At 39.5% G+C, this 23825-nt stretch overlaps 1 protein-coding gene across 1 annotated transcript in view; it reads left to right on the top strand.

Annotated features, from left to right (window-relative positions):
* LOC101738220 (lachesin) overlaps window positions 1–23825 on the top strand; it is an 89883-nt gene that overhangs the window by 40287 nt on the left and 25771 nt on the right. Inside the window, exons 3-4 of the mRNA XM_012693316.4 lie at window positions 1562–1734; window positions 16120–16327. Coding sequence (XP_012548770.1) covers window positions 1562–1734; window positions 16120–16327 — 381 coding nt within the window. The remainder of the gene's footprint in view (window positions 1–1561; window positions 1735–16119; window positions 16328–23825) is intronic.

The following is a 23825-nucleotide window of genomic DNA, read 5'->3' as shown; positions in this document are numbered from 1 at the left end:
CCGACCCTAGATGACTGGGAGAAGGGCAGGAGAATGATGAAGTATGTATAATATCAGTCTTTGCTACCCATAACAAAGGGGAATCCTAATTATTTTGCGACCGGTTCACCACCTGTGATTGTTCTCAGTTTTTTCTTATTATTATTCAAACAGACGCGAAGATAATTTGTATTTTCTCAGATACATATATGGTACAACAAAAAAATTACTACTAGCGATCAGACCGACAAACCATTTTTAGATGGTCTCATCCGTCTCAATAAATTTAATTAAGTTACTACTAAAAATAATATTGACTTCCTTAAATTTATGTCACCTCTTAACGTGTATTTGTGTCACCCTTAATACTGATTCCTAATTTCGAGCTATTTTCCTGTCGTGACCTCACCACGCCGTATTCTTTCTTACTTTAATTGTAAATGCACCTTCCTTATTTATATTTCCATTTCACAGATAATAATTAGTTCATATTTGTATTGTTTGTTTAAATATCTCACCCTTTTCTTGTGCAAAAGTGCTTATCGGAGATTTTCCTTCAGATTTTAACTGTCATTCACGTGATTCAAATCTATTTTCATATCGTAATTCTATTTTGAAACATTCAATGACGGAGTAAATAAATTGATTTTTTTAAAGACTATGATCGCTCACCGCATAACACCGTCCATTTGACAACTCCAACAAAATGAAATAATATATAATGCACAGATGATAATTTATATTTTGGTTTCTTGGTCGTGTTCTATACATTTGCATATAGTTTTTGCGATTGAGTTCATATTTTTTTTAAGTGGCACTTCACTAATGGTTCTTAACATAATTCCTTCAGTGTGGATGGATTTTAACCACATTTAAACAAAAATGGATCACCATCTTCGTATAATTTTTTTTTCATCAAATCCATTCAATCACAAATTCAAACAATGTGAGTGGTGTAAATACACCACTGAAAATTCATAATATGGACAATGAATTCTTGTTAAAAACAAGTGCGTAATGAAAATTCGTAAAAAGAGTTTTAATAAAACTATTAATTACAAATATGGATTTGTTTATTTAGCATCATCTTTTTGGCATAAATTAGATAGTGATCAAGTTATTAGTGATCAGGTTCAGGTGAAAGCCTGGAATTGAAATCCATGACTCCATCGCGACAGAAATATGGTACATTCTTTGTTGATGTGGGATTTTAACTACTACACAACACTTCGGAGCCCAGACGTATTGGTTCAAATGCCCTGCTATTTCAACCGTCATATTATTAAAGCATTGAGTCGCAGAACTCACACCTCAAGGTGGGTGGTGGCATTCACGTTGTGAAGGGCAGGGTCACGATTGATACTTCTAAAAAAATTACAATCATTTTATATTATGTATTCACCGGTTGATCACTTGCTGAATTTCTCTCCATCGCATTTTTGTTCCTACACACTTTGCCCCTTTTATAGTCTTTGGAAACATAGTATGTATAAACAATGAATTAGAAATCAATCTTGTTTAAAGTGATAAAAAAACCACAACATTTTAGTAATCCATACTAAATTCAATGAACTTGTTCCAGTGGTAAAAAGCGGTATGCGGCACCAGACTACATCTCCACTAGGCCGGGTGGGACCCACTGCGTCCCTGCGAGACTCCGAGCCCGACTTTGCTGGACCAATAGAAAACGTCACAGTAGCTCTCGGCAGGGAAGCCATACTCACCTGCTCAGTCACCGACCTTGGAGACTACAAGGTACGTAGAATAAAGCCGAAGGGACCATAAATAACTGAAATCACCCGCCTAACGTCGGTTTGGGTTTACCCAAAATCCCTTCTAAGAGTATTATGCGTTTGCAGATGAAAATTTTGCTAGAATAATGCCACACGGGCCTTTGACGTGAGACGCTTAGACGTTTTCTTACTTTAGTCAAGACGCAAAAACAATATTTGTCCCGTCCCAGTCCATTCTCCGGTAAATTACTTTTGTTCGAACAAAACTTGTGTTATTACGACTGAGTGTCCGAAAAGCAGAATAAAATTTCATCGGATAGTGAGATAGAAGAAAAAAAATATATTCATTTTTGTACACGTAAAAAACACAGGAGAAAGGCCGATGTTCGGAAAGCCCCTTTTCATATCTGTGAACAACATGTCGTGTTACAATAATCTTGAAAGTTGAATATCCCTAGGGATTTATTTTTGTCGAGTTTACCTAAACTATCTGCCCGGAGCAGGACGGAGTAAAACCTGACTTTGTTTAAATTAAGCATTAACAAAATTTCGTGTGATCCCCGGGACCGTATTTTATATTCGTTCCTCGAGATAATAAGATACTTTTGAGGAGCTTAGCGAAGTTTGTCTTCCTTAAGAGCGTGATTCCGAGACGTTATCGGGCTTCGCTTGGCAACCGGAGATTCCGTGCACTAACTTTAAGGTCTTTTAAGGTTTAAACATGACAGTTGAAGTTCAGTGAAATATGATCAAATGCAACACTAACTGATATAATATTTAAATGATTCGAATTTCGTGAGTCGGTGTAAAATTCCGGTTGATTATTCGAAAGAAAAGGGTGCGTGTACTTATGTACGCGCGTAAGAAGTTATACTTTATTTTTATTAAATTTATTTCTTTTTTTTAATTTAAATTTTAATCAATTTGAAAAAAAATCGATTAAACAACATCCTCAAACACGCATATTGAACATCCCTTTTCTTGAAATCGTATAAATTCGGTAATTCTCGGTACGGTTCGGAAAGTTCACCTGCGGCTATATTCAGATTCGCCAAGTTACGTCGGTCGTATTATAATGAGCAATTTAGTGGGCAACTTTGTTTCTGTTAATTTTGTGTCACGATGCGTGCGCATCGTAAAATTTCACTCTCATCATTTTTTCATAACGCGCCTAAAGAAGTATAACTTCAATAAAAATGTTTGTCGTTAAGGAAATCCTAAATGTCTATAACGGAACAGCCCGTTCTTGGGATGAGAAAATTAATGATTTTTCCATACGAAACACTCGAGCAACGTCTATCTGTTTGAATTCTCTATTCATGTGTTTTTTGCTCCGTAGTAGAGTGGTCCGTAAATAACCCTCATTTATCGGGGATCCATTTAGTGTCCTCCTTCATGACAAACGAGCTTCTTTCCTTTTCGAAGAGATCGATCACCCGTAATGACATTTATTTAAACTCTGTTTTACCGTATGAGGCGCATGACTTGACTAGAATAACAACAGTAGTCCAGTCGTAGCCCGTGATGTGAGCGCCAAATTTTTTTTATTTCCCAAAGGACTTTTCGTGCAGTGCGTCTTTAAAGTTTCCGGTAGATAACTTTATTTTTGACGTTTGATTTTTATAGTAAACAAACATGTTTTAAAAGCGTTGGAAGTGTTAACATGGACATTCGTTATGGAAAATTTATAGTAATAAGACTAAAGTACAAATAAAACTATGAATTATTTAATTTTTATTGAGCAATCTTATATGAGGTTTTTTTTTATTGCTTAGGTGGATGGACGAGCTCACAGCCCACCTGATGTTAAGTGGTTACTGGAACCCATAGACATCCACGACGTAAATGCGCCACCCACCTTGAGATATAAGTTCTAAGGTCTCAAGTATAGTTACAACGGCTACCCCACCCTTCAAACCGAAACGCATTACTGCTTCACGGCAGAAATAGGCAGGGCGGTGGTACCTACCCGCGCGGACTCACAAGAGGTCCTACCACCAGTAGAAAACCAGACTTGAACATTTTGTTCTATTAAGCTAAAATCTATAGGTACATATATGCATGTATATGTGGGAATTCATCTTGAAAGCAAATCAATTAGAAATACACATCCACTTAAGATTACCGACAAATTTCTAGGAGCACAAAAACAAAATGGTTTTAAAAATAGTTAAAAAGTGAAACCATAGAACTCATGTCTCTCAAGGTGGGTGGTGGCATTTACGTTGTAGATAGCAATGGGCTCCGATAACGCTCAACATCAGGTGAGCCACGAGCTCGTCCAACATATAAGCAATAAAAAAAAGAAAAAGTTTTTGTCTATGTGGACTTACGAATGAAAAAAAAAAAAGAAAATATATGCTGCACAAATTCGAACAGAACTGTCGGCAGATAGTGCGAGCCAGTACAAAATATTGGTTTCATTAGCATTTACCGTATTTGGTATCGTCTTAGTATTCATTACGATAATGGATGCCGAAATGTAAATGTATACGGCTCGAGAATCATCGAAGAAACATCGCACAAAAGATTTTTCTTTGGCCTCTCCCCGTTTTTAATCTTACTCACTGATCTCGCGTTATCCAACTTTCGTCATTTTTTTTTTCGTTCCGGATGTCACAACGTCGAGATATTTCGTAGCCATTCATCCAGATCATCAGTTTGGTGTGAACCTTGAGGATGAACAAATAACGTTCCGGTCTGTCGCATATTAAAGAGATGCATGACGTTTTAATGATAAAAAAATGTTTGTCCCAACACTTGAAATGTTTCCCCTGTATGTTCCTCGTCTAATGAAATCAAATAATTATATTTTACCAATAAAATAGCACCTGAAAAAATTTGGCACACATCAAACTATTTAAAATAATGGCTCCTTGAATATACCTGGATAATTCGAACTTCAATAAGTTTTCGATTGTATCTGGAATAAGAAGGTTGGACATCGGATTAATACAAATCGGAATACAATACGGATAAAAATAATGAAAAAGAAAAGCATTGGAGATCAATACGAAATGTAAAATTGAGGTGTCTGTTTATAATATTGAAATAACCGCTTTTTACTACATGCATATGAATATACCTATATATATATGGTACATATACCAAAATAACATTTTTTACAATTTTTGTCCGTCTGTCTATTTGTTCCGGCAAATCTCTGGAACGGCTAGACCGATTTGGACGAGACTTTCACTGATAGGTAGCTGATGATATAAGGAGTAACTTAAGCTTATCTTACTTTTTTTAAACTAGCTTCGCCCCGTGGCGTCACTTGCGGTACGACAATGACCGCGGGTAATATCGCGAGACTCAGCTATTACTAATAAAATTTAATGTTTCCGAAGCGAAGCGAGGGCGGGTCCCTAGTCTTAAATGTTAATGATAATGATACACAACAACATAATGATGGATGTGTCAATACTTTTAATTCGTCACACGCATATAATGTGGTCGCATATTAAAGCACAAAATAAAGTCGTATATTATATCTAACTCAGTTACGAATTTTCGTCCCCGATATAAATCTGAAACTTTGTTCTCACCTTTTTGTTCGGGTTACTGTTGATCAGCACGTAAAGTCCAACTCCCAAGGGTGTTTTGGAGTACCGGGGAACTCCATTACACAATTGTCATTATGAAATGTTTCAATATTCGTAACTTCTAAAATTAATGATGAGTATTGCATGTCCAAAGTGTTTTTGTTTTTGTAATTTCGAAGAAATTAGTGAAACTAGAGGTCCCGCAGTAGTCGAAATTCGACTATAATTAATTGGAATTGTAAGTTTGTACACTATTATGATTGTATTTTATACTTCTATAATCACAAATTTCGGGCTACACTATAAAAAAATATTAATAAAGACAAACAACTTTTAATCTATCCTCAATTTGACCACAGACGTCAAGAACAAAAGTTTGACAATAAATAGTATGCATGCGTGTGTGCGTCAAATACATGGAATGTAGTGTGTGTAATGTTTTCTTTATTGATTTAATGTATTATTAATGCACTATTTTAAAAAAATATTAGCATTGTGCACTTCTTCTCTATATTCTCTATAAGTGTGGAAAATTTAATACTCCTCCGTCCGCGCAATTTTCGTAAAAAGGGATACAAAGTTTTTGCTTCACGTATTAATATATAGATAAGGTGAAAAACATTTTACATAAAACATATTACGTTTCCTTTACGACCGTAAACATTATGTGATTCACCATAAAGTATTACCTGCTATAACAAATTGCGTATAAGGGAATCACTCTCATTGCGAAAATTTATCATTCTTCAGTTAACCCGCGTTATACTACAACAGACTTTATGGTGTATAAAAAAATAGGGAACGTATTGTATTATATATATAGTTTCTCGCCGGTTCTTCTTAGTGCATCGCGTTTCCGATCCGATGGTAGATTCTGCCAAGCACTGCTCTTGCTAGGGTTCATGTTAGCAACGACGTCAAGTTTAAGCCCCGTGAGCTCACCTACCAGTTAAGGTTACGCTGAAATGGTCTCTCAAGACCATCAGCTTAGGTAGAAAAAAAATATAGAACGTTCTCATTTAGCTGTAAATTTAAATATATTACAATGACTTATTTTTTTTTTAATGCATATAGCTGACGGCTTAACGAATCAAACTATGCGATTATCTATATATTAATACGTGAAGCAAAAACTTTGTATCCCTTTTTACGAAAATGCGCGGCCGGAGGAGTATGAAATTTTCCGCACTTATAGAGAATATAGAGAAGAAGTGCACAATGCTAATATTTTTTTTAAATAATGCATAAAATTTACATTAAATCAATAAAGAAAACATTACACACACTACATACCATGTATTTGACGTCTGCGGTCAAATTGAGAATAGATTAAGTTTATATTGTTTGTCTTTATTAATATTTTTTTATAGTGTAGCCTTGGCGAAATTTGTGATTATAGAAGTATAAAATACAATCATAATAGTGAACAAACTTACAATTCCAATAAATTATAGTCGAATTTCGACTACTGCGGGACCTCTAGTATACTTAAATATACTTAGATAGGGCTTAGAAATGGTTTCACGAGATTTTTTTAGCATTGTGTTGTAAATTGAGACAACAATAATACGACATCTACTTGCGACTTGTGTAATTACAACGCGAGAAGGTACCGTTTTAATTGTTTCTGAAGCGATTCACTCATAGATCACGCTTTGAAGGGGTAGGAAGGAGGACAGCGGAGTACTATTAATATTAATCAAGATTTCACATTTAACAACCCGAACCCATATTTTCGAAAAACAATGAATTATGAACCAGTCAAGTACATATAAGCCCTAAATACCATTATCTATTAATATTAAAAAAAATTGAAGGTTTTTTTTGGTCACCTAATCACAAAAATGGGTGAATGGATTTGGACTAATAGCGCAAAAAAATTAGGATAGAAGACAATTTTTATTAAGGTGCATAACCTGGAGAATGTCAAGTATGTATATCTGCTATGATTAATACGATAGGGCATTCGTTGGAATGCATTACATACCAATGAGCTTAGGAATCAAGTGATAGTTTACCAAAGAGAGAAAGAGAGAGAGAGTAAGCAAAATAAATACACATCTCGAGAAAATATAACATGTTTAATTCTTTCTGAATTACAAATTAAAAATCGCGAGACAATAACGGCCTTTTACGAAGATTTAATCCCAGCCGGGAATCGAACCCGAGAGCTCTATAACTTTTTTTATTGCTTAGATGGGTGGACGAGCTCACAGCCCACCAGGGGTTAAGTGGTTAGTGGAGCCCATAGACATCTATAACGTAAATGCGCCACCCACTCAGAAACTCATTACTGCTTCACTGCAGAAATAAGCAGGTGGTGGTACCTACCCGTGCGGACTCACAAGAGGTCCTACCACCAGTAAAGGTCCTACCTCCAGTAACTTTAAATAAAACCAGAGACTTGAAATAAAACGCTGTATGCACTTAAAACTAAGTACCCAATTTCGTACATTGTATGTAACGTAAAATAAAACGTATATATACATAACACAGCATGACAAAATCATGAAACTTATTACGGAAAAAAAATGTGTTTAAGTATTGGCAAGTTAATGGTACAATGTAGACGCCATCACGAGAAATACCGAGTCATCTCAGTTAAGCTCCGAGATCCCCGGTCGCGAAGCTCCTCAATATACTTGCAAAGCTTTTCCTTGAGTGCTCGCCACATTGCCTTCCCATTTTAATGCTTTTAATGTAGCGATGTTTCCTTTTCTGTAAAGTAATGCGTTAAATAAATTACATAAATATTTATTTGATTTCATTTTTACAAAACCTTTGTTGCTCCCAAAAAGGTTCAAAAGTGTCTTTTAACATCCTTTTCATTGAACCGTGAAATCCTGACAATGAAGATTTTGGCTTAGTACGTTAAGTCATGGAAAGTTTTTCACTAAGTTAAGTACTACTATATGATATTGACATTAGCATACAGAAGCCCAGTCAAACTATACAAAATTTTCAAAAATAAACAGTTTTACTATGAGCGTCGAACTAAAGTAATTACTACCCTTAAAACTAGACAAATTGATCGAATAGAAATTAGTTACCTTTGAAATATTCGCAGTCTAGACGCTCCATTATAGAGAGCTCAGACATTAATCAAATAAGCTTTCCCTAACAGCTTCCGATCAGCAAATACTCAGGTAGTAAATCCTGCATTTTCGCACACAAACCGTTCGACTGTACTGGCAATGTTCAAGTAATGGCCACACTCATCATAATAAAGTAAAGCACACAGTGAAATTATTTTGCTTTTTCCACTGTAACTATTTCTTGGTGCAGTGTAATCATGGCATGTTATACTAAATACCAAGTTTTGTATTCCGAATACCATCTGCTACAGATAAGTGCTTTTAGTCTGTAGACTGACTATTTGAAAGTTTTCGTAATTTTTTTAAGTTTCTTAAATCCTCTGCCAGCGTAATTCAAGTAAAAACATTCACCCAATTTAATCAAGTACCAAAAGCAGATTTTTATTGTTTTATTTAAATTGACTGTTGTGTAGTTTGTTCCTTTATGTAAAATTTCGCTAACTATAAAATAAGAGCTACGTATGTTTGTATTATTTTATTTCTTGGATGGATGGACGAACTTACAAATCACAACCTATCTGTAGTTAACTGAATCACTTAACAACGAAGCCCTTATGTATCAACAAAATAAATTCCGCCTTGAGATCTGAGTTCTAAGTCCCAGTTCTATAAATAATGGTTGAAGAGATCCGAAGACCTTGCTCAATGATGTAAATTGAGAGAGGTCTATGTCCAACAGTCGAAGACTGTGGGCTGATGATGATAAAGATGATAATAGAATGTTTATCCAGTTAGCAATAATAAAATTTTACGATTCAGCTGATTTAATGAAAAACCTAGAAAATGTAATAGTATCACTCTAGAGTGCTGTTAGTAAACCGATAGATTTTTGTCTTATTAAAAACATGCTTAGATAATCAAAATATAATTAGCGATCATTGTATTTGAAGAGCCCAAAACACGCAGAACTGTTTTCAACGTAAATCGTCATTTTGTGTGATCAGCATTTTCCCTCTACAATGAGTTTGGCTGCGCTTGCAATATCTAGCTGATGGCAGCACTCATCATTATTCAAAGCTTGAACGCAGACGACGATAAAATTACGTTACTCTTTCTCCTTTCAAAGTGCTTACAACTTTACGGCTTTAAATGTTAAAAAGAATCTTTAAAACACTTTATTTCTAAACCAAATGCGGTTATTTGGTCCGTGTACTTTTGTTTATTTGAATCTCTGATTACCACTCTATCAGTCAGTGATTGTTTGTTAAAGTGCTTAAGAATTGTCTAATTTTAAAAATTATTCTTTAATTTAAGTAGTTACTGATGGTAAGATCAGGGTAATATAGATAGATATCATGGTAAGATAGAGAAAAATATGTAATAACAGCACACTGCTATTATTACATATTTTTGCCCTATCTAATCGTTGGTTCGTATTGTTTCTGTCACTGAGACTTTTTTATTTCTTAGATTACTGGAGCACATACACATCTACAACGTAAAGCTACCCATCTTGACATATAAGTTCTAAGGTCTCAGTATTACAACGGCTGCCTCACCCTTCAAACCGAAACGCATTACTGCTTCACGGCAGAAATAGGCAGGGTGGTGGTACCTACCCGTGCGGACTCACAAGAGGTCCTACCACCAGTAATTACGCAAATTATAATTTCGCGGATTTATAATACCTCAATGTGTATCTACTATGTAGTGACAGACTTCCGATTGTCAAATCTGGGAATTACTGAAATGGCTATTTTTAAATAAGAAGTGTGGATTCTACCAGTTCAATCGAATTGTGGGGGAGATATGTATAATATTACCATATTTTGCTCTTTTTAACTGTTTTTAAATATTTCCATCTAATTATTCCTTTCATATAAAATTTTTTGACAGCTTCACGCTCCAACGCTTATAAGTACATTGTGTTAATCAAGAGAAGCTGAAAGTGAAATAAGTTGACCCTTTAAACCCGATTGAGTGACAAATGGGGTATCTTAGATCCAAATTACAACCATTTCACATTTAGGTACCGCATTAAGCTAGGATTAAGTTCTGAAGGGTCTGACAAAGAAACCTGCTGTGAATTGAAGTACCTTATTATATTAAGGGAGTAGAATGTGGCGAATTAATATAGTGACTAATTGCAAATAATTCTCAGTATAGGTATTGGTATATGATTGGCACGGTGGTCTATTGGCTGGTTCGAATCAGAATCGTTTTTTAGCATTGGGGGTCGCGCGTTTGTTTTGTAATTTTCCGATGCCTATTAAAAAGAATAGAGAAGATAATTGCGTGTTTATGTTTTTTTTTTTTTTGGAATGAAAACTTCTTTGGCACCATTTGATTTGAGACTCAAAAAGCGACACTAAAGCAAGAAAAAGATTTGTAGGATTTAGCCTGCGATAGAATAAAATAGAATACTTCTGAAGGTTTTACTACCTACCGCACGCGGAATTTTTGTGTAAACTGCTAGAACAGAATATGTTTTGTTTTTTATTTTGTTGTAACAAATAAAATTGGTTTAGTATTATTTGAGATTGTGCTCGATAATATTTGTTTGCTTGCAATATATACTTGTGATTTATGATTATTTAACAGACAAGGACTAGGTAACGAAAATTATAAATAAAATTTTAAATGTATTTATTTTAATGCATTAAAATCTTCCAAATATTAAGACAGTTCAATATGTGAAGTTTAATTTCCTTACATATGCAAACATAACCGATTTACATAAGCGCTCATAGAATATATACAGTCTTAGAAATTGTAATTAAGCTGATTAAATCATGTTTAATTTTCGGTGAAAGAGTAAATACTAATAATCTTAGACGTTTGTGTGGATCCTCGACTGCTAGACTCCCTTCGATACGCTATTAATTATATTTCTGTTTACTTTGCACAGCGATTTGTGTTATCGGCCTTGTTATCCTTCGGCGGTAAATCGCTTATGAGGATTAATAAAAACTAGTGGCCCCACAGTACTTGAAATTCGACTATAATTAATTGAAATTATAAGTTTAAGCACTATTATGGTTCTATTGTCAAACACTATTATATTTCGATAATATAATCACAGTATTCGCCAAAACTACACTATAGATCAATAATATTAAAGACAAACAATATTAATCTATTTTTAATTCGACCACAGACTTTAAACAATAACAAAAGTTTCCCACAATTGACAGTAAACAAAGAGTATATTTTTGTGTATGTGTTGTGTCAAATACATGGTAGTGTGTGTAATGTTTTCTTTATTGATTTAAAGTACCTTTTATTCATTTTTTTTTTTTAAATATTAGCATTGTGCACTCCTTCTCTATATTCTCTATAAGTGTGAGAAATTTCATACTGCTCCGTCTGCGAAATTTTCGTAAAAAGGGGTACAAAGTTTTTGCTTCACGTATTAATATATAGATATGATGGTTACTTGACTAAATATTTTACTACTAGACAGATGATGTTGTTGTTACTACTGTTTTAGTGTTGAGTGGAGGACATTAAGAGTAATTTGAACACCCATCTTGAAATGTGAGGTTGAAGCTTATTAGATTATAGTAACGGCTCTCCTCTTCTTTAAGCCGAAATGAATAATTATTTCGCGGTAATAATAGGAGTGTTGTTTTTACTCAATCTTTATCAATATAGGCAACGTGTCCTGCTTTCACTGTTTAAAATAGAAAGCCTCCAATAATTTATTTGTAATAATAGTAATTACTTTCAATTGAAAAAAAAAATAACAGTCACTTTCACTATGCAATAATACTTAATAATAATAATTGTACTTAATTTTGTATTTAATGTAGCGCATTTTTTTTTGGTGTACCATAAAGAATACTCTCTCTCTCTTTCTCTCCTTGTCCCTCTCTCTCTCTATCTCTCTCTCTCTCTCTCTCTCTCTCTCTTTCTCTCCCTCTCCCTCTCTCTCTCTCTCTCTCTCTCTCTATCTCTCTATATCTCTCTCCCTCTCTCTCTCTCTCTCTTAATAATATCAACGTTTTTATTGCTTAGACTATTACTATATATGCATAGGAAAGCGAGCTTGCGGCTCATGAGGTGTTAAGTGATAACCAGAGTCTTTAGACATTATTCACGTAAATGCCGCTACCCACATTGAGACATAAGTAAGTCTTAGTTCTACAGTATGATGAATGCTCCACCCTTCAAACCGCAAAAAATTGCTGCTTGGTGCCAGAAATAGGTAAGGTGGTGGTATCCACCCGTGCGGACTCACAGGACTCCCTATCACCAGGGACTACTAAGTACTATTAAGAACAAAAACTATTTTATAAAACAAAGACAACGATAATCTTAAAATCGATTAAGCTATTGAATATTCAAACAATTTGTTGTTTATAATAATTGAAAACTTAACTAAACACTTAGCTAGCTCTAAAGGGATGAGAGATCCGTTAATTATAATAACAATCGGAATCCAACTTAAATTTTATCACTTTAAATAGTCTGTCGATCATTTTCGAATTACTATTATGTAGTTCAATGGCCTTCCCAAACTGAGATGTTTAGAATTCCATTTAATATCAAGGAGTTAATAAATTCACCGGCAAAACCTTCAGAGAGAAGTAATTCTCATTCGAGCGTCGATTACATTGGGAAATCTTAGGCTAGCTAAATTTGATTATTAAATTGGATTACTAGTAGCCATTTTATTATTAAGAAGAAGAAGAAGACGACCACTGGCAGGGCGTCTTGTGAGCCTATATCTTAGGCCCATCTCTGCCTGATGCAGAATGAAGCAATAATGCTTTCCTTTTGAAAAGATGGGTCAACTGTTTTACTACTAGAACTACGACTTAGAAATAATGTCTCAAGATCTGTGGTGAAAATGACATGTTTGATGTCTATGGGCTCTTTTTTTTTTTTTTTTTTTTTTGGTCAGGAGGAAATCGCCGGACTTCCGCCCTCCACTGGGGACGGCGGGCGGAGCATGTCGGAGTCGAACCGACTAAAACCTCCTGTCGCTCAACAACCAACGTCCAAACCTCACATGAGACAGAACTCATGAAAAGGCAAAGGGGGGAAAGTGAAGTGTTTAGTGCGGAGCACATCTCTCCCATCACCCTCCCCCTCGGGACGCCGGACTGGCGGTCGTCGGCGCCACGACCACCAGCCCTCTCGGTCGACAGGCTATCCGGAGCCTGCCTAGATGGCGCCGGTTAGAGTGAGCTATCCTACGGAATACCCCGCTGGGTCAGAACCAGCGTGGGTCGAGGATAGCCGGCCTTCCATCACCCGGATGCTCTTGCGTAAAACGCGTGCAGAGCAGCTTGCACGACGTCTTCTTAGGTCCCTCTCGCCGGTCCCCAGACCGACATGTGAGGGGGACCCGAAACACTTAGAGGGCCAGGGCTTGGGCGAGATCCGCCTCCCTGGCCCCCGCTCGACGGCGGCGGGCTAGCGCGTCTCTAACGCGCCCCGCCGCCTCCTTCTGCGAGATGGTGCACTCGCAGAAGTCGAGCATCGCCTTCCACGACGATGGGCTCAGCCCAAAAAAGCCTAAACATATATTTATTTATTGCATAGACGAATGAACAGACTCACGGAACACCTGAGATTAAGTGTTTGGCGAAACCCACAGAGATTTTTTATACAGATTTTTTTTAAATAGAGATTACTTACGATTACATTATGTATGAATTCCGCTACCCACAAGCACCGGTCACCGTTCTCGTCGAACCCGTCACTTGCGACGAAGGGCTCGACACGCGAATTAACCCATAGACACAGCCCACTGAGTTTCTCGCCGGATCTCGTCAGTGGGTCGCGTTTCCGATAATGTGGTAGATTCTGCGAGGCACTGCTCTTGCTAAGGTCAGTGTTAGCGTCACTCCGGTTTGAGCCCCGTGAGCTCACCTACTAGTTGAGGCTACGCTGAAATAGCCTCTCAAGGCTATCAGCTTAGGTAGGAAGAAAAAAAAGCTCTGAACAGGTGCGCATGACTGCTCCGCACCAGTAATAATGTGTGATATCTACCCGAACGAACTTAAAATACCTTCTACAACAACCTTCCGCAAGCAAAACTTTACAATTCTAATCTCATACAAAGTCGTTTGAGATCTGTCCGTTCGTGTTTTAGATAGAAATGATCTGAATAAAGAACAAAAAGGAGGTAATAAAATTACAATATTCTCTGAACATTTCCCCATTCATAACATCCTTAAATTCGAGGGAATCGTAATAGATATTCACATCTGACGCTCAAATTAGAATTTTATTAATATGATAGAACGTATTGTAGCCTTGCGAGGGTAGGTACCAATATCCGCTTATTTCCAGCTCAAAGCAGTTATGCGTTTCTGTTTGAAGGATGGGGCGGCTGTTAAACAATAAAATCAAGATTCGACCTCATGTCTCAAGGTGAATGACAGCATTTCCGTTTGATGTCCATTGGCTTTGGTAATTACTTAATACCAACGGCATGAGCTTCTATTCCAGTCCGTAAAAATAATAATCGAATCAGCATTTTCTTCCCAGGGTTCTGTTAGAAGTTTTATAAGAGTTAATAATAAACTTATTAATATTGGCTTAGTTTATTTATGAATTCCTAACGTAGGGTTGTCTACGACAAGATAACTGGATAAATTTAAATGGATTGTTTGAAACTAAAGATTGAAATCTAATGAAACTAAATAAAATTAAGAAGCTGAAAAAATGGGAATGAATTTAGATGATGACATTAGAAGAACATAATTGCAAATCTTAGCTTTAAGGGTTGTCAAATCTGAGAAATTAAAGTTCTTGATTGCTATTATCAGTTTCTATCACACATACCATCATGAATGACTTCACGATGAAAGAATGACATTAAGCCCATTTCATCGCTTCGATTTGAAGGGATGGGCAGCTGTTGTTTTAATTCAACTGAGACCTTGATCTCACAGCTCAAGATGAGTAGATTATGGATTGGCTCGGGTAGCTTAACACTAGTTGAATATTGAACATGTCTGCCAACGTATAGCAAAATTGATCTACCAATTGTGATTTAAAAAACTAGCTTCTAGCAACCCTATTTTGGTCGATTTCATTATGTCACGTCATTTGTTTCGTTCCTATCTATATATTAATACGTGAAGCAAAAACATTGCACCCCTTTTTACGAAAATTGCGCGGACGGAGGAGTATGAAACCCTTACACTTATACATAATATAGAGAAGGAGTGCACAATGCTAATATATATTTTTAAGTTATGCATAAAAATACATTAAATCAACAAAAAAAAAACATTACACTCACTATCATGTATTTGACACACACTAATACACATAAATATACTCTTTGGTTATTGTCAATTGTCAAACTTTTGTTAGTGTCTGTGGTCAAATTCAGAATAGATTAATATTGTTTGTCTGTAATGTTATTTATCTATAGTGTAAGTTTTGGCGAAATCTGTGATTATGTTATAGAAATATAAGTGTTTAATAATAGAATTACTGGTGGTAGGACCTCTTGAGGGTACGCGCGGGTAGGTACTACCAGCCTGCCTATTTCTGCCGTGAAGCAGTAATGCGTTTCGGTTTGAAGGGTGGGGCAGCCGTTGTAACTATACCTGAGACCTTAGAACTTATGTCTCAAGGTGGGTGGCGCATTTACGTTATAGATGTCTAGGGGCTTCAGTAACCACTTAACACCAGGTTGGCTGTGAGCTCGTCCACCCATCCAAGCAATAAAAAAAAGGAACCATAATAATGTTTAAACATACAATTTTAATTAACATGATAGTCGAATTTCGACTACTGCGGGACCACTAGCTCAATTTTAAATGACTAAAAAGATTAAAACTTTATTTTTTTTGTTTCTAGGTAGCCTGGATTCGAGCAGATGATCAAACTATCCTCACACTCCACACGAGGCTGGTGACGCACAGCTCTCGGTATGCGGTTACCAACGATTCTCCGCATTCCTGGCAACTCCACATAAGACCTCTGAAGGTAGAAGATCGGGGCTGCTACATGTGCCAGATAAATACCAGCACGATGAAGAAGCAGATCGGCTGTGTGAATGTGCTAGGTGAGAATTATCTTTTAACATTAAGTCGTCGTGGCCTAAAGGATAAGACGTCCGGTGCATTCGTATCTAGCGATGCACCGGTGTTCGAATCCCGCAGGCGGGTACCAATTTTCCTCACGAAATACGTACTTAACAAATGCTCACGGCGGACTTCCACGGTGAAGGAATAATGTCGTGCAATAAAAATCAAAACCGCAAAAATTATAATTTGCGTAATTACTGGTGGTAGAACCTCTTGTGAGTCCGCACGGGTAGGTACCACCGCCCTACCTATTTCTGCCGTGAAGCAGTAATGCGTTCCGGTTTGAAGGGTGGGGTAGCCGTTGTAACTATAGAGACCTTAGAACTTATATCTCAAGGTGGATGACACATTTACGTTGTAGATGTCTATGGGCTCCGGTAACCACTTAATACCAGGTGGGCTGTGAGCTCGTCCACCCATCTAAGCAATAAATAAAAAAAACCTTGATAGTCTTGCATCGAAATGTGCGTAATAGAAAAATTACGAAAGCCATAATACGATATGGGTCGATGTAACGTTTACTAACTGTTTCATGTGTGAAATAAAGTCCGTAAAATAAATACCTATCGCTATTTCCGCGCGAACGAGGGTTAAAATAAATATATATTTTTTCACCCAAAGAGTTGAAGAGTTTTCTCGGTACATTTACTTCGTTTGTCCATCATTACAAGGGCCCGGGTTTTGGCTCAGAAAAACAACGCTGAAGCGAAAGTAGAGGAAACTGCCTTTGCGAGGCCATTAAGTACCCATCTTCACAACATCTATATGTCGGGTGGAGTTTTCGTAAAACACGGCAACACGATATTAAGAACTTTTCTTCGTCCGGGAATCTCATTCTCTTTATTCGTTTGCGAACAATTATTTAGGACTAGTGGTCCCGCAGTAGTCGAAATTCGACTATAATATAATTAAGTGAAATAATAAATTTGAACATTATTATGGTTCTATTGTCAAAGACTATTTATTATATTTCTATAGTCACAGATTTCGCCAATTAAGATAAATAATATTAAGTTATTCTCAATTTAACTGCAGACTTTAAACAATAACAAAAGTTTGACAATAAACAAAGAGTATGTGTGTGTGTGAAATACATGGTAGTGTGTGTAATGTTTTCTTTATTGATTTAATGTATTTTTATGCGTAATTAAAAAAAAGTATTAACAATCTGCACTCCTTCTCTATATTCTCTATAAGTGTGGGAAATTTCATACTCCTCCGTCCGCACAATTTTCGTAAAAAGGGGTACAAAGTTTTTGCTTCACGTATTAATATATAGATAACTTCATAAGATAGATAAACCTTAATACTTTAGTTTGAATGAAACAAACGCGTACTGATTTTATATTGTTAATTTAAATAAAATCATAATAGTAGCTAAGTTTCCTGTCATATTGTTGATTATTTGAACGATTTATTAAAAACTGCTTTTCGATCCTATTAGGGCGTTGCGTTAAGAAATTTTGTTTCATTTTCGTAACAAAGATTTTAATAATTCAATTCGCTCCTGTTGTTATAAATACTAGAGGTCCCGCAGTAGTCGAAATTCGACTATAATTAATTGGAATTTTAAGTTTGTTCACTATTATGATTGTATTTTATACTTCTATAATCACAAATTTGGCCAAGACTACAATATAAAAAATAATAACAAAGACAAACAATATTTAATCTATTCTCAATTTGACAACAGGCGTCAAGAACAAAAGTTTGACAATAAATAGTATGCATGCGTGTGTGCGTCTAATACATGGTATATAGTGTGTGTAATGTTTTCTTTATTGATTTAATGTATCTTTTATGCATTATTTTAAAAAAAATATTAGCATTGTGCACTTCTTCTCTACATTCTCTATAAGTGTGGAAAATTTCATACTCCTCTGTCCGCGCAATTTTCGTAAAAAGGAATACAAAGTTTTTGCTTCACGTATTAATTATAAATATATCTAATATCTAACATATACTATATACTATCTAATATTACTGGTGGTAGGACCTCTTGTGAGTCCGCGCGGGTAGGTACCACCACCCTGACTTTTTGTGCCGTGAAGCAGTAATGCGTTTCGGTTTGAAGGGTGGGGCAGCCGTTGTAACTATACTGAGACCTTAGAACTGATATCCCAAGGCGGGTGGCGCATTTGCGTTGTAGATGTCTATGGGCTCCAGTAACCACTTAACAATAGGTGGTATGTGAGCTTGCCCGCCCATCTAAGCAATAAAAAAAAAAATATAATATGTCAAGATTAATAAGGCCTGGTTCTTTACATATTACCACATTACAAAATATATCGCGCTGATCCATGATATCTTCTGGAGTACATAAAGGTAGCGATTGTTAAATGAGTTTGCACTTATTAAATTTCTAATAAGTACATTTTTCGTAATTATAATCCTAAATAATAAAGTAGAAACTCCTCGAAAACCTTTTATGAATTCAGCTGCTGTTGTGATAAGTTGAAAGCTATATTCAGAATCGTTAAGTAGCATCTAACTTAATTTCGGTGGAACTACTCAGAGGCTTGACTTCGTAACTTTTGAACGTGTTACTTTCCAAAGTTTTAATAAGAGCGGATACAATTAGGATAAATATTTATGGAAATACTTAAGGTATTAAACTAGAAAAGAAACAATACGATGAACTATAACAAGGCTACGTAATTATCATCATAACTTTCGCAACCATGCTTCTGGCCCTCAATACCGATAAGACGCCCGGTCTTCTCATATTGTGGGACTATGGTATATAGCGGTGTGATAATAATAGGGGTTAAAGTATGAAATTGCTGTTTTATTGTAATAGATACTTCGAATTGACATAGAACCTTCATGGTTTGAGATTTTTGAGTTAAACTTTTTTCAAATGGTACCTACCTATGAGGTTCTTCTTTTAAAAATGTGCAACATTCGATTATTGACTTTCAGTTTTTTTTTTATTCAGCTTAGACAAGAAAGATGAATACTTCGAAAATTCAAGTGATTTTGAATACGAGTTCCGACGCGGATCTAACGCTGCAGAAACAGCTTGCAATATCGGTGTAGCGCTTGGAGAGGGGACTGCTAATGATGAACGCACCGTGCGATTGTGGTGTTTTCGTGGTGGAGATTTTGATTTGGAGAACGATCCACGTGGAAGACGTATTGTGTGAAATCTAAATTAAATTTTGTAGAGAAATAAATGAAACATTCAAAGAACATTCAAATCTCGACAAATAACACGTAAATCATCCCTGACCAAGAAAACCGTAAAGTAATCAAAACGTCAGAAATAATAGGATAATGACAATAAAAACGCTAAATCAAGCCCGCAAAAGTAGTTTTAATTGTGTGATAGCTGGCCATGTTAATTTAAAAAGAAAAAAATCGCGTTGTTTAAATTCTAAAAAAAAGTCATCCGAATAGTCGGTATCGCCATGCCGAGACAATGACCTCAAAGACGTCAGTGGGTAGATAATGGGTTGTAAAAAATTAAGGTACCACTTAACACTCGATGGACACCTTACGACCGGCTTGTCAACAAATCTACATCATTAAAAAAGGTGATGTTATTATTTTAGAAGTCAACGGCTTGTACATTATAATACGTGTAGATATGTATATCTTTTAAATGAAGAATAAATAAATAGTCTTTCAATGCCATTTACAAAACTTTTACCCGTACACATAACAAAAGTAAAGCAGACGTGAAAATTCAAAGGTGACTCTGTTAATGTTGCTTGAAATAAATACATACTTCGAATTTCAAATTCGATATATCGAAAAGCAGATGGTATCGGTAACTTCTATGTCAAATGTTGTATACTTAACGTGACCATAAATATTTTTTGGCAAAGCGGGACATCAGCGGAATTATATAATAAATAAAAAACGTGTGGCACTCGGGAACTGCCACGGTAAAGCTATTGCATAGCATTTTTTATCAACTTATGCAATTATAATTAGACAATGATAATTTAATATTAAAACAATAATAAAACAAGACCACGCTATATTAAACATTAATAAAAGCAAAACCTTAACTGTCCCCTTCACACTCATAAGCTAGACCGCGCGAGAGAGAGATGGGCAGACTTTTCATGATACGCATGCAGTGTGACGTCACGCCACGCGCTTATTCACAAACACTACACAAGCGCAACGTGTTGGTGGAGGCCTCTATGGTGGCGGCGTGGGCGCCCAAGCGCCCACAACCTGTCGATGTGGAAACCGAGGCCGAATGGTTCCGGGGCGCGATGCACCGCATATGTGATGCCTCGATGCCCCGGGTCGGCTCTCGGCACTCTGGACGGCGACAGTCGCCCTGGTGGTCGCCCGAAATTGCAAGACTGCGTGCGGTCTCCATTCGGGCGAGCCGCCGGTGCACTAGACACCGCCGTCGCCGCCGCCTGCGGCGCGACGAGCCCGTCGCGTTCGCGGAGGAGGAAGCTCGGCTGCACCGCGAATATCGCGCTGCGAAGGACGCCCTGCGGCTGGCCATCAGGCGGGCCAAGGAGCAGAACATGGAGAGACTCTTGGAGGCGCTCGAAGCGGATCCGTGGGGGAGCCCATACAAATTGGTACGCGGCAAGTTGCGCCCGTGGGCCCCCTCTATGACTGAGCGTCTCCAGCCCCAGCAGCTGCGGGACATCGTTTCGGCGTTGTTCCCGCAGGAGCGGGAGGGTTTTGTCCCTCCCGCTATGGGCGGGCCGTCTGACACCGTCGACGGCCAAGCTCCTGCTGAGGTGCCCCGTATTACCGAGGCAGAGCTCCGGGTGGCCGTTGTCAAGATGACTGCGAGAGACACGGCCCGGTATTGGCCTTGGCCCTCGGTGCCCTGGGGGACCGGCTCCTTGAGCTATATAATGGCTGCTTGGAGTCGGGACGGTTTCCGTCGCTCTGGCGGACGGGTAGACTTGTGTTGTTGAGGAAGGAGGGGCGCCCGGTGGATACAGCCGCCGGGTATCGTCCTATCGTGCTGCTGGACGAGGCGGGAAAATTGCTGGAACGTATTCTGGCTGCCCGCATCGTTCGGCACCTGGTCGGGGTGGGGCCTGACCTGTCGGCGGAGCAGTACGGCTTCCGGGAGGGCCGTTCGACCGTGGATGCAATTCTTCGCGTGCGGTCCCTCTCGGATGAGGCCGTTTCTCGGGGTGGGGTGGCGCTGGCGGTGTCTCTTGACATCGCCAACGCATTTAACACTCTGCCCTGGACCGTGATAGGGGGGGCACTGGAGAGGCATGGAGTGCCCCTCTACCTCCGCCGGCTGGTTGGGTCCTATTTGGGGGCCAGGTCGGTCGTATGTACCGGGTACGGTGGGACCCTTCATCGTTTTCCGGTCGTGCGTGGTGTTCCACAGGGGTCGGTTCTCGGCCCCCTCTTGTGGAATATCGGGTACGACTGGGTGCTGAGGGGCGCCCTCCTCCCGGGCCTCCGCGTTATTTGTTACGCGGACGACACGTTGGTCGTGGCCCGGGGGGATGATTTTAGGGAGTCTGCCCGTCTCGCCACAGCGGGAGTGGCCCTCGTCGTCGGAAGGATAAGGAGGCTGGGTCTCGACGTGGCGCTCAATAAATCCGAGGCTCTGTGGTTTCACGGGCCGCGGAGGGCGCCACCCGTTGACACCCACATCGTGGTTGGAGGCGTCCGGATAGGGGTCGGGGTGCAGTTGAAGTACCTCGGCCTCGTGTTGGACAGCCGGTGGGCCTTTCGTGCTCACTTTGCGGAGCTGGTCCCCCGATTGATGGGGACGGCCGGTTCTTTGAGCCGGCTGCTCCCGAATATTGGGGGACCGGATCAGGTTGTGCGCCGTCTCTACGCGGGGGTGGTGCGATCGATGGCCCTGTACGGTGCACCTGTGTGGGCTGAGCCGCGCAACCGGGCCACTATGGCTCGGTTCCTGCGCCGGCCGCAGCGCACCGTTGCCATCAGGGTCATCCGCGGATATCGCACCGTCTCCTTCGAGGCGGCGTGTGTTTTGGCGGGGACGCCGCCATGGGAGCTGGAGGCGGAGTCGCTCGCTGCCGACTATCGGTGGCGCAGCGAGCTTCGTGCTCGGGGCGTGGCGCGTGTCCCCGAGAGTGAGCTGCGGGCGCGGAAGGCCCATTCTCGGCGGTCCGTGCTCGAGTCGTGGTCGAGGCGATTGGCCAACCCGACGTGGGGGCTACGGACCGTCGAGGCGGTTTACCCGGTCTTTGATGACTGGGTGAATCGTGGCGAGGGACGTCTCACCTTTCGTCTGGTGCAGGTTCTGACCGGGCACGGATGCTTCGGGAAGTACCTGCACCGGATAGGGGCTGAGCCGACGACGAGGTGTCACCATTGTGGACACGACCTGGACACGGCGGAGCATACGCTCGCTGTCTGCCCCGCTTGGGAGGTGCAGCGCCGTGTCCTGGTCGCAAAGATAGGACCTGACTTGTCGCTGCCTGGCGTCGTGGCGTCGATGCTTGGCAGCGATGAGTCATGGAAGGCTATGCTCGACTTCTGCGAGTGCACCATCTCGCAGAAGGAGGCGGCGGGGCGAGTGAGGGAAAGCTCTCCTCACTACGCAGAAACCCGCCGCCGCCGAGCAGGGGGTCGGGACCGGGGTCGTATCCGTGACCTGGCCCCCTAAGAGCTAGGGGTCCCACCCGTTTTGTGCGGGGAGGGACCCAGACGAAGGGTGGCGTGCTCTGCACGCTCACCCGCAATAGGAAGCCGGGTGATGGTAGACCGCGTTCCCCCGACCGCTCTGGGGGAAGGTGTAACGCGGCGCCATCAAAGCGGGCTCTCGGCCCGCTGAACGAGGGAACCGGTGGTCGTTTCGCTGGCGGCCAACGGTCCGGCGTCCGTGGGACGGTGGGATGGATGTAATGTGCTCTGCGTCAACCCTGTCCCGCCGTTTCAATAGCCCCGACTGGGCTCCGGCCCGGTCCGAGGTAGGGCGCCGGTTGTGAGCGGCAGGAGTTTTTAGTGAGGTTCAACTCCCACATACCCCACCTGCCGCGCGGGTGGGGATCCGGCGATTTTCTCCTGTGGAAAAAAAAAAAAAAAAAAAGCGCAACGTGTGAATGTGTTGAACGTGAGCTACATGGTAGGCGGAGTGAAGGGTGTAAGGTTTTTTTCGTTACGGAATTTCATGAATTCGGTCGCCGCGCTCAAGGCTCGCGATAAAATCTATGCAATAGCTTAAAAAGTATTTAGTGCTTTACAAGTATTTTCTTATAGAAGATAGAATAACACAGATTAATCATAGCACTGAACACAAAATTGTTAGTACTCTGTAATAGTATGTACCTCTTTTGTTAATTTAGCCCATTTAAGCCCTTCTAGCTCTATGCTGAATTGAAAAATAAATTTATCGTTTGGTCTATTTGGAAAAGCGGAATTATGTCGGCCTCACTGCCCTCACTGGGGACAGCGGGACAGAATGCCCGAAAGCGGGACTGTCCCACCCAAATTTGGACGTATGGTCACATTATGTATAAGTATACTTTATTTATTTTTATTGCTTAGATGTGT

Source organism: Bombyx mori, chromosome 21 (genome assembly GCF_030269925.1).
Source record: "Bombyx mori chromosome 21, ASM3026992v2".
NCBI classification, from domain to species: Eukaryota; Metazoa; Arthropoda; class Insecta; order Lepidoptera; family Bombycidae; genus Bombyx; species Bombyx mori.
Note: the sequence above shows the minus strand (reverse complement) of the source record. Positions and strands in the feature narration are given on the sequence as shown.